Genomic DNA, 14,020 nt, shown 5'->3' with positions numbered 1-14,020 from the left:
ATAAAATAAAGAGATTAAGATAAAGGAAGAGAGTAAAGGATGAGGTCTCTCAGTCAACCTTTAATCGGGGATAGTTTTCCTGCACGTGAGCCACGGCAATCATTACCAACTCGTATTAGCTCGCATGTAGCACGACGTCTTTCTGTTATTGGCGTAGTAGAAATACCACGCCATGGAACTGTTGTCGGAGCAAGTATTAATACTCTTTGTAATGTTATTGGAGCCGGTGTACTTTCCTTGCCACTTGCCATGTATGAAGCGTCTGTAACTGGGGGTGTTGTTTTAATGGTGTATATCGCTATTCTTGCAGGATTTTCAGCATTTGCTGTTGTTGTTGGATGTGAGGCAACACAACGTTTTTCCTTTACAGAAGTTTTGGCATTTACCTTATTTCCTCCACGTACATTTGAGGAATATTGCGCAAGTGTATTAAATGTTCCAGCAGAGGATTATATTGAAGCTGAAAAAGGGACAATGGAGATGGAAATTCTCTTTACACAATATTCTCAAGATGAAGTTTCACGCCGTAAACGACGACGTATTTTGACAGTATTGGTAGAATTAATTATATTTTTAAATAACTATGGAGCTCTTATCATTTATGCACGTGTTATTGCTGATTCCATACCACCTGTTGCAAAGGGATTTCTTAATCTATCTGGATTTGTAGCTACACGAAATTTCTGGTTACTTGTATCTGGTGTAGTGTTCTTTTTTCTTAGTTGTACTCGAAATATGGAAGAACTTAAGTGGACTTCTCTTGTTGGATTTCTAACTATTTTATATATTGTTCTATCAGTTACAGCACGCTATTTTACAAGTCAACGAGAAGTACCATTCCCGAATGTTGACCCTAAAGAACGTGGAGAAATAAATTGGTACCATGTGGGGACAGGAATATTTCGTACAATGTCTGCTTATGGTGTTGCTTTTGCATATCACTACAATGTTCCATATTTTTATCGTGAATTGCGTGTTCGTACACCAAAAAATATGATGAAAAGTGTATATATTACTTTTCCTGTAATTTTTACTTGCTATCTTACTACAGGTATCTTTGGTTATCTAACTTTTGGTGATATAGTGGCTCGTAAAGATATTGGTGGAGACATTGCTCGTAGTTACCCTGATGACGATACAGTAGTAAATATTGGACGTCTTGGACTATTTGTCCATTTTGCTTGTGTATATCCTATTCTCTCTATTTGTGCACGTAGAGGGTTACATCGATTAATTATGAATGCATTAACATGGAGTGAACAGACAGAACGTATGGAGGAAGAACGAGAATTTATGCATCTTAGTTTTCAAGGAGATGGAAAAGTTGGACTTGACAGCAATATAAATGCGGCTGAAACTCATATTGATAGGGATGTTGGGTCACCAGAAGACACCACATTACTTGCTATTGTTAGTGAAGCTTTTTTTCTTGTTAGTACGACTATAGTGTTAGCTGCCTTTATTTCAGGAATATCCATGGTGATTGACTTTTCTGGTACATTATTTGGTATATTTCTTATGTTAACGGGTCCTGGGATTATTTCTTGGTTTGTGTTCTCCCGCCCACAGATTACGGGTTTTGCCCCATACAGATTCGCTCGATTATTAATGGGTATATCTGTTGTTCTTATTACAACGGGAATTGGGTTTACAGTAGCAGGACTTGTTTTTGCAATAAAGAATTACGTCAAGTAGTTCTTTTCATTTTTATACAAAAAAAAAAAGAAATAAGGAAAATATTTATATATCAGTGTGCGTGGTTTAATGTCTTCCCTCTGTTACTTGTTTTTTTTTTCTTTTTTAATACTGTGGAACTGTTCTACGTGCGTCATTTTTTTTTTTTTTAATGTTCCCCTCTTTTGCTGAGAATCAGTACAGAATAATTAAAAGGTATCTAGTGACGATCAGAATAATTTTGTGTCACTCTGTATATCTCTGCCTATTAAGAACTTATATCGCGTATTTTTCTATTCTTTATATATATATATATATATATATATATATTCCCCCACTATTTTTTTTTTCTTTCTGCGTACGTTTTCTCTCACAAAACCATGAGAGGTGACGATTAAAGTCACTCCTTTTTCTATCCTTGTTTGATCTCCCAGTTATCTTCTTTTCTTCTCCTTTTTTATTGTTTTATTTATTCTCTACTCTCCCTCTCTCTCTCACACACACGAATACACATATATGATATATACATAGATAAACGTATATATATATATATATATATATATATATATATATATGTATTGACAATATTTAACGATAATGCGACAATGGAATCGGTCGTTCATTTCCACCGTCATCTATAGTGTTGCCCGCCACACGGCTTCCTTTACAAAAACACATAATTTACAAACAGTCTCGACACGATGTGTAGACGTTGAAGAGGAACCGAAAGAAGTGGAACTCCCATTGCTTGAATTAAGTGAGGCGGAGATGGAAGCACTACCCAAAACCTTTACAAGAGGTATGCTGAAAGAGTCGTCTCTCTCCTCTCAGGAGCGACAGCAACTTACTCAGATGATTTTTGACACACACTACGCCAGTAATGGAAAGGGAAAAGATGACCCAGCTATGTGGTATCAAAGTTCATTAGAGTTACAGTGGCTAGAAGAGTGGGCATTTGAAAAGTATGGAAAAGAAAAGGATGAGATTCGTCGCAATGTGAAAAAGGCTGTGTTACAGCGTGTTGACCTACATAAACCTCTCGCTTACATTATAGGACATCAACCATTTTATGGTTGTCATATTCGTTGCTCTCCACCACTGCTTTGTCCAAGGCCAGAAACTGAAATGTGGACTCATTGGTTTGTAAGACATCATCTTGATATTGCAACAACAAAAACAAAAAAAATGAGAAATGGTATAGTGCCTCCATTACGGATTTTAGATATGTGTTGTGGTACAGGTTGTGTTGGTATAGCTATCGCCAAACATTTATCTCAAGCTGAAGTTGTTGCAGTTGACATTTTAGATGAAGCTGTAAAAGCTTCTGAAGAAAATGCAAAAATAAATGGTATTGACTCAAGTCGATATAAGGTTATTAAAAGTGATATGTTTGAAGCCTTTTTGGAACCTGATAGTAACCTCTATAGTAATGACAATAATGAAGAAAACGGTAAAGGAGAAAGGAGGGAGATGAATAAAACTAAAAAACCAAAGTTGTCAAAGTCTTATATGGGTTCATTTGATGTTATTGTTTCAAATCCACCCTATGTATTACCGGAACAATATGTAGACCTTTCACCAGGAATCAAATTGTGGGAATCAAAGATTGCCCTTGTTGGGGATTCACGACGGGAACAACAGCAGTATCTTTACTTTCAGGAACTCTGCGAACTTGGCGCTGCTGCTCTGAAGGCAAAGAAGGTCTGTTCTTCAGCCTTCGCCGCTGTGCCAAACTTCATAATGGAAGTGGGATTGCAGGCGGAGTGTGTGGCTTCAATAATGGAGCGGAGTGGATTGTGGGAGGATGTGGAGCTGCACTTGGACTATGCCCAGCAGCCACGATGGATCTCCGCCCGCTCTCTTCACTGAGAGGAAAGGTGAAAGAAGAAGAGGTAAAGTGTGTGGGGAATGCTTCCTTGGAAAGAGAAGAGAAGAGAAGAAAGCACATGAGTAATATGGGAAGAATAATACAAAAAGGGGGTTAAATTGATTAACTGATTAATTGTTTTTTGTTTTTGTAATTGGCTATTTCATTTTTTTTTTGTTTTGTTCTTTGTCTTTTTGTGTATATGGGTTTAATTTTGTTGGATAAGCTGAAATAGCTAGAAATCACAAAACAACAACAAAAACAACAATAACAATAACAATAACAACAAATTAAATCAGCTTTTTTTTGGAGTAGTGTGGGGAGTGAGGAACACACATAAATTTTTTAATCTAGGGCGTTTTCCTTTGCTGTCAATATGGTTCTCATCGAGTGTAAACGGTTACCAAAGGATGAATACAGTAAAGATTATGATGTGTTTCTAGTATCTATTCCAGGTAGTACCAATATTGGTGAGGCAACGGATATGCTTCAACACATGCGTAATACGCGTGTTCGTATAAAGTGGATGATTGCTGCCGCAAAGCAGCTTGTGAAGGATTTCTGTTCAGAAGAACAAAAACATCACTTATTGGGTCCTGTGGAAGATGCTGAACGTTATTTATCAGTGGAACGAACAGAGAAGCGTCTTTTGTGTACACAGGAAGAATTAGATGCTCTTATTGCGGCATTTAAGGGAGGCGCTATGATTGTTTTCCCAGAAGAATGCAGTGGGACAGACGCGGTGCGGCGATTGGCTAAACTGCTGGATGATGATAATATTCCAGACACAACACGGTCTAAAGCACATCGTTTGCTTAGCATTATAGATGACGGTGCCACTACAGAAGATATTCTTCAAGGAATTGCCACAATGTGGTGGAGTGGGAAACCGCTAGATCGTACCGCAGACTTCACAAAGTATGTTGGAAAGAATGAAAAGACAAAAATAACAGTGAAGTTGACACCAAAGGACGCCCCACCACCACCGCGAGAACCGGTAGTGGATGCCAAGACACAGGCAGAACTTATGTCGTACTATTACAAGAAACAGGAAGAGATGAAAAAAATGATTGAGGACGAAGATCTCTCATATGGCAACAGTGCCTGGGCAAACCCACAAGGACTAAAGTCCCAGTTGCACGGCTTTGAAGGGGTAAAGTACAAACCGTCCTAGTTCTATATCTAAAGTTTTACTATTATTATTATTATTATTATTATTATTATTATTATTATTATTTCTTCTGCTTAAGAAACAGAAGAAGTCTGGGTTTCTATTGAATGAACGGATAGATTGAGATGCGGTTTCATTTTGTCATCATTTTACAAAATGATAGGCACAAAACAAATAGCAATATATTTTTCTCTCTTTTTGTCTCTGTATCCTTGCACATGATCTCTGTGTTTTGTTGTTTTTTTTTTTTTGTTTGATGAAACGGAGGGGGTTAGATTGAAAGAAAACAATTGAGAAAAGTACTCTAATTGTTCTTTTAACACATATTTAAAAAAACGAGTACAAACCAGAATCCATTATGATACCTATTGCAAACTAAATCTTATCTATTCTTTTTTCTTTATTTTTTTTTTCTTTTCCAAATGAATTAGGCTGTAGTCCCTTTAACTCTTCTTTATCAGGCTCGCGACTTGCCCCGCAAAAACACAACAACATGGGCGTTGATCTCACTGGTGTGCAGAAGAAGAAGCGCGTGGTGCGCCACCACACGTACTCGACCAACCCGTACATCAAGCTGCTCATCAAGCTCTACAAGTTCCTCGCCCAGCGCACGAACTCCGGCTTCAACAAACTCGTCCACCAGCGCCTGTTGAAGAGCCGCAGCCATCGCGCCCCCATCTCCCTCAGCCGCATCGCCGTCTGCCTGCGCCGCAAGTCCGTCTGGCTCGAGAAGGGCAAGAAGGCCCCCATCGCCGTCGTTGTCGGCGACGTCCTCGACGATGTCCGCATGGCCCGCATCCCCGCCCTCCGCGTCTGTGCGCTGCGCTTCTCGAAGAGCGCCCGCGAACGCATCACCGGCGCCGGCGGCGAGTGCCTGACATTTGATCAACTCGCGATGATCGCCCCAACGGGAAAGAACACAATGCTGCTCCGCGGCCGCAAGGCGGGACGGGAGGCGGTGAAGCACTTTGGCGCCGCCGGTTCTCCAGGCAATCACGCGAAGCCGTACGTCTCTAACCGCGGAAAGGAGAAGGAGCGTATTGGTACACGCCGTCGTGCCTTCCGCCACAAGTAAATGGAGAAATAGAGGGAAGCCTGGATGTTACTTTTTTTTTTCCTTTTCTTTGATTGTTTTTTAAATAAAATTCTTAAAGAGAGAGAGAGAAACAAGGGATTGTTTGAGGAGACAAGACTTTTTGTTTATCTCCTCAAACTGGTCTCTTTGTGCTTCTCTTTTTTTCGTTTTGTGTATGGTTATTATTCTTATTTTTTTCTTTTGTGCTCGATGTTACTGTTCCGTTTCTTTTTTCTCTTTCTCTCTCTTCTTTGCTGGCTTTTTTAAATTTTATTCCAAAGATAAGTATGACAATGTAGGATTGTCAAAAAAAAAAAAAAATGCTCTTTTAGCACTTCACACGCGAGAGTAAGCACTAGATTTGAGGCTTTTCGATTAGAGACCATGCTTTTTTTTTTTTTTACGGTGAGGAAGACAAGGGTTTTCTATGCACAAGCTATTTGCTGTTCTAATCCCTGTATCGAGACAAGGGGATTTAATAGTCCTATTTTACCCTCTTCTCCAGTGAGTCGAAACTATAGACATTACGTTCAAACTATTTTCGAAGAAGGAAAGAATTCTTATGGATTTGATAAAATGAAGTTATTTCATGATTTGGTGACGTGTCGATTATCTTTTTTGATTGTGTAAACCTTGGAATAATATCAAATTTGGGTATCGTTATTATAACGTTATTTATGCGAGATCCATTTCTCTATTGCTGAGCAAGTTCCCCCTCCTTTTTTTCTTGTGTCTATGATGAACATGGTATGGTTTCTTTATTCTATTGTTATTTTTTCATATGGGATGAAACGACTAAAAAAGAAAAATAAAAAAATAAATAAAAAAGGGTTTCAAAAGTTGATATGGTCTTTCTACGTCTGGTATGACTAAAGTATTGTTTCCATTTTCTATGTTTATTTATTTGCATTTTTTTTTTTTTTCTCTTCTTCAAATTTTTCTGGTGGATAGTAAAACATCAAATAAAAAACGAAAAAAAAAGAAGAACAACGAGCAAGCAATTTACTACACGTTAAGATCTTGAAAGGAAAGTAAAAAAAAAAAAAACAAAAAACGACATATCTCAACTGATGAGTCACATTGTTGGTGTTCCTGTAAATTCTGTAGAAGTGGTACTTGATGCAGAGTCCATTGCTGTAGCCCAACTTAATGCACTATTTCGACGATCAGGCCTTCACCGTTCAACGGCATCTACACAATTACACATCATGCCAGAGGCGGTTTACGTTCTCTCTCGGGACGACGTTGCAGTACTTTCTCATCGCGCCAAAGCCCTTGTAACATGCGAAGGTATGCAGTGCGATTTCAGTGCACTTTGTGGTGTTCTTTGGGGTCATGTGAAGGATGCGGAAAATGTTCTTGACAAGTATTTGCAGCAACTCACTCATGTAGAGGAAAGTCAGCGAGAAACCGGGATGCGTCAATTACTTCCTTATTTGATAGTACTGGCACAAGCATTTCACACCCTAAGACATATTGAGGAACCATTTGCACGTCAAGAAGTACGGGATGCTGTGAATGTTGTTCAAAAAGATGTTGAAATGGTAGTACGAATGGCAATGAAACTTGTTCGAATACTAGATAATGGTCTCACACATCTCCGTCGTGGGGATAATAGATTTTTGTATCTAGTAGAACTTACTATTGGTGCGGCTGAATTATTTGTTGCTACTATGTCTAAGCGGAATATGATTGATGTAAGTCCAGTACTTTCTTTTTTTAATTCTGATATGGCATGGCGTTTAAGTGGTGTAAGTGTTATTTCAACAGAAGGTTATTGTAATTCTGTTTGTCGTCTTATTCGTTCCATATTCGCACGACAACGTGATTTCAGTGGTGTTGAACAAGTAGTAGTGCAACTTCTTATACATCGATTAGCGGATAGACCACCTTTTGATTGGGAAAAATTTAAATATTTACTTTCTGCTTCTGGTAAGAAATTAGTATCTGTGGAAGTATTAACCCCAGAATATGGTATACTTCGCTACATGAGTGTTGTACAAACAAATTTGGAAGTTTTATTATTCTCTAATGAGTCTTGGACCACACTACTAAGACGAGAGTGTAGACGTGAACTTCGTGGAATGAATGATAAGAAAAAGATGCTCTCTTTTTATCAAGTTCCTCTTCTTGGTATTCTGCACGGAATGCCTGGAGTAGATCTCTGCGATGAGGCTCAACTCTTACGACGTGCTTCTGTAACACACTTATGTAATGATGATAATCTTTTTCAACCAAATTTTCTTCGAATTCTTCTCGCACATGGCTTTACAGTTCCTCATGATAATCATACTCCTTTGAATCATGCATCGGTTCTTGCACTTTTTCGTGCTATTGCTGAACAATTCTTTCAAATTTCATTTATTCAATCTGGAAACGTAAAAAAATTGACAGATATACATTTAACGCCACCTGTATTAACACCAAGAGTTATTCAGATTGTCGTTCAAGCAGCATCTTCTGATGAGAAGACGGCTAAAGAAGTTTTAACTGAAATTCACCGTATTACGCATGTCATTTATGAGGCAAATGCTAAACAGTGTGCATCTCTTGCCTCTCCAACAAAAATACCTAAATCTCTAAGACGTATATCCGTATCGATAGTAGGACTGCTATTTAATTTTTTTCAACATGATGAATTTATTTCTACTACTAATCATCGTTTAGCACTAGAATCTCTAACACGATTGTACGCTGTTCGAACCCTTTATGCATCTGCCGATACTAGTGTCTCGGTGGAAGAAAACAAGAGAATATTACGACTTATTTCAAAAATGCAAATGAGACTTGTTGCAATCACAAATTTAATGACAGCTTCAGAGATTAACACATTTTTTAATGATGTAATTCTTCCAAGCAGTTTAGAAAAAGAATTGGAGTGTAAAAATCGTCAACAATATGCCCTGGTCGAAGCGTATCTTCGTGCTTTTGCTTCTTCAGGAGTTGCATTGGCGATGGATGAAACTATTGTGCTGCGTCACTGGGTTAGTACATCCCTTCGTTGTATGCAAAATAAACTTAGTGCCGCTCTCGCCATTGCTGCGTTAGATTTTTTTACAGCTGTATTTTTATCTAAAAGGGCTATAGCGCCACTCTTTGTACCAACATATGTGGCTGTGCTTATTCCAATATCTGGTTCTACGCGTTACGGTGAACCACCACTCTTTTTGGTTCGTCACTTTGCAAAAACAGTTCGTTCAGCTTGTCAGGCACTGGAGGAGTGTAATGAACAGGCACTGGAACGTGTTTTAAAGAACCCTCACTCATCACTTAAGAAATTATTATCTGAAATGTACTCTAATACAGATCGTGGGATACCTTTGATAGATAATGTACGACCTATGAGTTGTTTATTACTTATTGTATCAACCTTATTTGATAAGGCATGTATTCTTCTTGGTTACACGGAATCTATAAGCTCAAGGCAAGATCGCCTATTTCGATTTCAGGCTTATTTTTCAGCACTTATTAATCTTTTACGTTGTCACAGTAGTACCGTACTGCATCGTGTTTGTGCCTCTGTGGAGGCCATCATGCTTGAACATTTACATGGTGTACCAAGTGTACAGGTACAGTGGATGAAGTATATTTCTTCTACTGTTGATAGTGTGCAAGGGACATCTAAGAAGGAAGTTGCCGAGTGGTATCTTAGGCTTACCACTAAACTGAAACATACCGTTCCACTCGCTAAACTTTAATACAGTAAGACTTCTGGGAGAAAGCATTTGTGAGAGTGGGGAGGAGGGGGGAAGAAAAAGAAATAAACTTTATGCTATGGTCTTATATATTTGTAGGGTTCTAAAAAAAATTATTTCTTCTTTATACAATAAGGTATTTTTCTAATATTTTTACTACTACTACTACTATTACTACTACTACTACTACTACTACTACTTTCCCTGACAATGTATTGACTGAAGTGATGAGATGTAAGCGAACGATCAAAAGAGCGAGTAAAACAAATAAACGAAAGGAGAAAAAAAAGAAAAAAAATCGTATATACATATAGATACACTTTTGTGTGTGTGTGTGTCTTGTGTAGGGTGTGGACTGTGCATTCCTTTGAGATTATATGTGTTGGTGTGTGGAAGGTGTTTTTTTTTTTTTTTCCCTTCCTCTTGGATATACTTGGAGGCGCGAAAATCATTGTATTCCATCTTTTTTTTTTCCCTTTCTTAACTAATATCATAGTTTTTTGCCCCATTTGTTTTGTTTGCTATATATAAAAAAAAACATATATATATATAATTCTGTAACTAAATATGAAGTGTTCTAGGTTAAAATAAAAGCACGTACCTCCTGGTTCCCACAGATAATGTTAAGCAGAAGTGGGGTTGTGCACTCGTGGTGTAACGTCTCACAAGGCTTGAAAAAGATCTTAATAGCCATAGGCGGCAGTATCAGTGGTAGTACTGGTGGTAATAATAATAATAGTAGTAGTATGCCAGCACGAACCACTACTACTACTACTACTACTCGTACTTCTGCAATGAAACTTCCAGAAGATGCGGCTGCCCGTTTAAGTGAAAAAACGTTAAATAAAGAAAAGCCAAAATACCGCACTGTGCCCGCCACTCGCGTTGGCCGCGCTGCCGGCTTTGCCTCCCTCTTTATGCAATTAGGCTGGGATCATCTCTCCAATACACGCAATAGTAATAACAATGGTAGTAGTGGTGGTTTACTGTCGAGTTCCAGTCATCAACGCATTGTAGAGACTCTCTGCCGTATGCGGGGTGCAGTGCTGAAGCTTGGACAGATGTTGAGTATACAAGACAGCTCGACTGTACCACCACACGTCACACAACTGTTTGAACGGGTGCGGGATAGTGCTTACGCTATGCCACCAGAACAACTAAACCGCACACTGGCGAAGGAGTATAAGAATGCGAACTGGCGACGTGATTTATTTCTCGAGTTCGATGATGAACCCATGGCCGCGGCGAGCATCGGACAAGTACACCGCGCAGCTGTAGCAGACAAGAATATTAGCAATAATAATAATAATAATAATAATAATAATACTAGTAATACTAATAATAATAAAACTGATAATGATAATGATATCGTGACGGTGGAACAGGTGGCAGTGAAGGTGCAGTATCCGGGTGTTGCTCGTAGTATTGTTGCGGATGTGGCGAATCTAAAAATGCTCATTACACTTCACGTGCTTCCCCCCGGTATGTTTGTGGATAATATATTGCAGGAACTTAGTCAGGAGCTTTCGATGGAGTGTCGCTATACTATAGAGGCGGCTAAGCAAATGCGGTATGCCGCTCTAGTAGAGCAACACCCACAACTACGAAATGTTTTTATTGTTCCAAAAGTGTACACATCGCTATCAACAGATGGTGTTTTGGTGACACAATTGGTCTCTGGTGTTCCAATAGATAAGTTGGCAACCGTTCCAGATATGCAAGAGCTTAAAAATCATATCGCTGAACACATGCTAATGTTGACTCTATCTGAACTTTTTCAATGGCGGTTTATGCAAACCGATCCAAATTATTCTAACTTTTTATTCGATGCCAAAACTAATAAAATTAGTCTTCTTGACTTTGGTGCTGCTCGTGAGTACAGTGCAGAGTTTGTGCAAGACTATTTGGACGTTGTCGCTGCTGCCGCACGACAAGATCGTGAAACTATTATATCGAAAAGCATGAAGTTAGGGTTTCTTACAGGAAATGAAATGAAAGAGATGCTGGATGCCCATGTAGCCAGTGTAATACTATTAGGAAAATCATTCCGACATCGTGATAAGACATTTGATTTTGCCGCGGAAGAACTTCCATCACAGATTCAGTCATATATACCAACAATGATAAAGCTGCGATTGCGACCACCACCAACACCGGTGTACTCATTACATCGAAGACTCAGTGGGACAATTTTATTAGCCACAAAATTAAAGGCAACTATTAATTCGGGAGAGATTTTCTGGAATATTTATGATAATTGGAAGGTATGAAACATACTTTTTTTTTAGTTCCAAACTTGGAATTCGATATTTCCGAGTGTGTAACTTTGTTTTTTTCTTCTTTTTTTATGTGGTGTCTTGCGGTGTGCATTTCTGCCGCCGTTTCTTCTTCACCTCTTCTTTAAAAAGGAGAAAAAAAATACAGTTCATTGTGCGTATCTTTGGTAATACATGAATATATTTCTGTGCACATATACGTATTAATTCTGGAAATCGTTCTCTCATAGGGAAGTTGTTTCAATATACTTTTCTTTCTCTTTCTTTTTTTTTCTTTTTTTTTTTCTTTTTTTTTTCTGGGGATCTCTGGTATTTAGAAGAGTAGATAAGAAAGGGACGAAGAAGCTAGACGTCTCCTTTCCTCGACTGAAAGATCTATAAAGTAACGAGAGTAGAAACAAATACCAAGAAGGAAAAGAAGAGGTTTCCTTGTCTTTTCTTTTTTGCTTGACTGCCGCTTGTTTTTCTTATTTTCCCCTCCCACTTACAGTAGAGGACATTATATTTTCACCACAGAAGAAAGAGTATTTGAAAAAGAAAAAGAAAAAAAGAAGCAAACAAAAAGAGAAAGAAAGAATATACCATTGAGAGGTTTTTATAAATTTACAGACGAAAGAAAAAGGAAAGTGGGGGAAAAAAAGAAGAACAGAGGAAAAAACAAACAAATAACAACGAAATAAAGAGACAAAAAAAAAGAAGAAAACGCAAAAAAGAAACTATTTGTTCAAGATGCAACAACAGTTAAAGACGCAAGAGCAGTTGCGAGCAACGCTCCTCAAGATGCAAAAGGACATGAATGATTATTTTATCCAGCAGGAGCGCAGTCTCCGGCATGTTTACGGTGAACTTAGAGGGCGATTGGAGAAGATTCAGCACGCCGTCACAATATGTAATGGCAATGCCGCGGCCTTCGGGAATACTTCCGGCTACATGGACAGCGCCGATAACGCCACGCCTGTATTTACACGCTACACCTCCGATAATCAACGCGGGACGGCGGCGGCGGCGGCTGTAGTGGCGGCGGCTGCAGCTGCGGCTGGAAATGGCATGACGGTTCCATCCACACCGCCTAGTGAACGAATGCACTTTATGCATGCCGATGCACAAGGACCAAGAAGCAGTGATATGTTACAGCAGAGTATTGGCGGTGGGGTTGGGGATCGGGCGGATTGGGCTACACTTACGGGCTCTAGTCGTCTTGATGCCACACCTGCTGTTTCTCCACAAAAACAATGGAGAGATACTGATCCGATGCAAGATGAGAGAAATCCTTCTGTAGACTATACCTGTTTTGAGACACTTGACAGGTTAATGAATGAAGATGATATGCAACATAGCACTATGGGATCAATGCTTTCACCCTACATCCAAGATGATGAACTAAAACAACAACAACAACAGCAGGGTTTGATCTCATTAAGCCCTAAAACAGATGCTATTCACATCAGTACCCTCAGTTCTTTGCAAAATCAACACCTTACAACAAGTTTAAAGGTTTCTTATGTTAACGGTCGGCCAAAGGCAGTACCTGTATTGGATGGTGCACCTGATGACCCTGAAAAACTTGGTATTGATATACATGCCCGGTGTAAGGTATTGGTAGAATTCAAACGTAAACGAGTATTACAGTTTGAATCTAAAGAATATGTTCCTCCTGGAAGCTATGTGATAGTTGGTGGTGATCGAGGTGAGGATTTGGGACTTGTAACATATACCTGGTGTGAGGCTACAGTAGCGAAACCTACAAAAAGTGACAATGGTGAACCTAGCAGTAACGGCAACAAACCCACCGTGTTGGGTGTTGGCCTTTCTGGTAGTACACTTATACGCAGTATTGGTCTTGGTACAGGGACGGTACTGCGATTGGCAAGTGAGTCCGATGTTGCACAGTTACATACGGTACAGGTGGAACTGGAGCGTCGTGCTATTGATGTGTGCTCGCAGCGTGTACTTGAGCGTGGGCTACCCATGACTATTGTGGACGCGGAGTACCAATTTGATAAGAAAAAACTTACATTTTTTTATGAGGCACAGCAGCGTATGGACTTCCGTGAGTTAGTGCGAGACTTGTACAAGACATTTCGGGCGAGAATCTGGATGGAGACGGTGGAAAACTAATAGTGTTGAGTGGAGAGAAATAGGTCAAATAGTGAGAAAGGAAAAAAAGCTGAGGAGTTTTAAAGGAAGGAAGAGAGCAGCACCTCTCTGGGAACTTTTTTCTTCTTATTTTTTTTCTTTTGGGGGTTTACTGTGGTTCTCGTT

At 39.2% G+C, this 14,020-nt stretch overlaps 7 protein-coding genes across 7 annotated transcripts; 6 read left to right on the top strand and 1 right to left on the bottom strand.

Annotated features, from left to right (window-relative positions):
* Positions 1-39: 39 nt before the first annotated feature.
* On the top strand, positions 40-1,695 carry LSM04_002230 (Amino acid transporter; the record flags this gene model as incomplete). The annotated part of the gene is made up of 1 exon (XM_067333911.1): positions 40-1,695. The coding sequence occupies one exon, from the start codon at positions 40-42 to the stop codon at positions 1,693-1,695; it is 1,656 nt and encodes a 551-aa protein (XP_067186254.1).
* Positions 1,696-2,271: 576 nt separating this feature from the next.
* On the top strand, positions 2,272-3,543 carry LSM04_002129 (Methyltransferase small domain; the record flags this gene model as incomplete). Its single annotated transcript, XM_067333910.1, has 1 exon — positions 2,272-3,543. One exon carries the CDS (start codon positions 2,272-2,274, stop codon positions 3,541-3,543), a length of 1,272 nt encoding a protein of 423 aa, XP_067186251.1.
* Positions 3,544-3,917: 374 nt separating this feature from the next.
* Positions 3,918-4,715, top strand: LSM04_000289 (Cilia- and flagella-associated protein 298; the record flags this gene model as incomplete). The annotated part of the gene is made up of 1 exon (XM_067333909.1): positions 3,918-4,715. One exon carries the CDS (start codon positions 3,918-3,920, stop codon positions 4,713-4,715), a length of 798 nt encoding a protein of 265 aa, XP_067186196.1.
* A 454-nt stretch (positions 4,716-5,169) lies between these two features.
* LSM04_008021 (uncharacterized protein) lies at positions 5,170-6,173 on the bottom strand (the record flags this gene model as incomplete). The annotated part of the gene is made up of 2 exons (XM_067333908.1): positions 5,170-5,695; positions 6,130-6,173. The coding sequence occupies 2 exons, from the start codon at positions 6,171-6,173 to the stop codon at positions 5,170-5,172; spliced, it is 570 nt and encodes a 189-aa protein (XP_067186457.1).
* A 684-nt stretch (positions 6,174-6,857) lies between these two features.
* LSM04_000090 (uncharacterized protein) lies at positions 6,858-9,485 on the top strand (the record flags this gene model as incomplete). Its single annotated transcript, XM_067333907.1, has 1 exon — positions 6,858-9,485. The coding sequence occupies one exon, from the start codon at positions 6,858-6,860 to the stop codon at positions 9,483-9,485; it is 2,628 nt and encodes an 875-aa protein (XP_067186182.1).
* Positions 9,486-10,102: 617 nt separating this feature from the next.
* On the top strand, positions 10,103-11,752 carry LSM04_002525 (UbiB domain; the record flags this gene model as incomplete). Its single annotated transcript, XM_067333906.1, has 1 exon — positions 10,103-11,752. The coding sequence occupies one exon, from the start codon at positions 10,103-10,105 to the stop codon at positions 11,750-11,752; it is 1,650 nt and encodes a 549-aa protein (XP_067186259.1).
* A 735-nt stretch (positions 11,753-12,487) lies between these two features.
* Positions 12,488-13,876, top strand: LSM04_003908 (PSP1; the record flags this gene model as incomplete). Its single annotated transcript, XM_067333904.1, has 1 exon — positions 12,488-13,876. One exon carries the CDS (start codon positions 12,488-12,490, stop codon positions 13,874-13,876), a length of 1,389 nt encoding a protein of 462 aa, XP_067186317.1.
* Between the last annotated feature and the right edge of the window lie 144 nt (positions 13,877-14,020).

This window comes from Trypanosoma melophagium (assembly GCF_022059095.1).
Source record: "Trypanosoma melophagium isolate St. Kilda chromosome Unknown ctg7segment1, whole genome shotgun sequence".
NCBI lineage: Eukaryota > Euglenozoa > Kinetoplastea > Trypanosomatida > Trypanosomatidae > Trypanosoma > Trypanosoma melophagium.
This window is presented reverse-complemented; position numbering and strand designations above follow the sequence as displayed.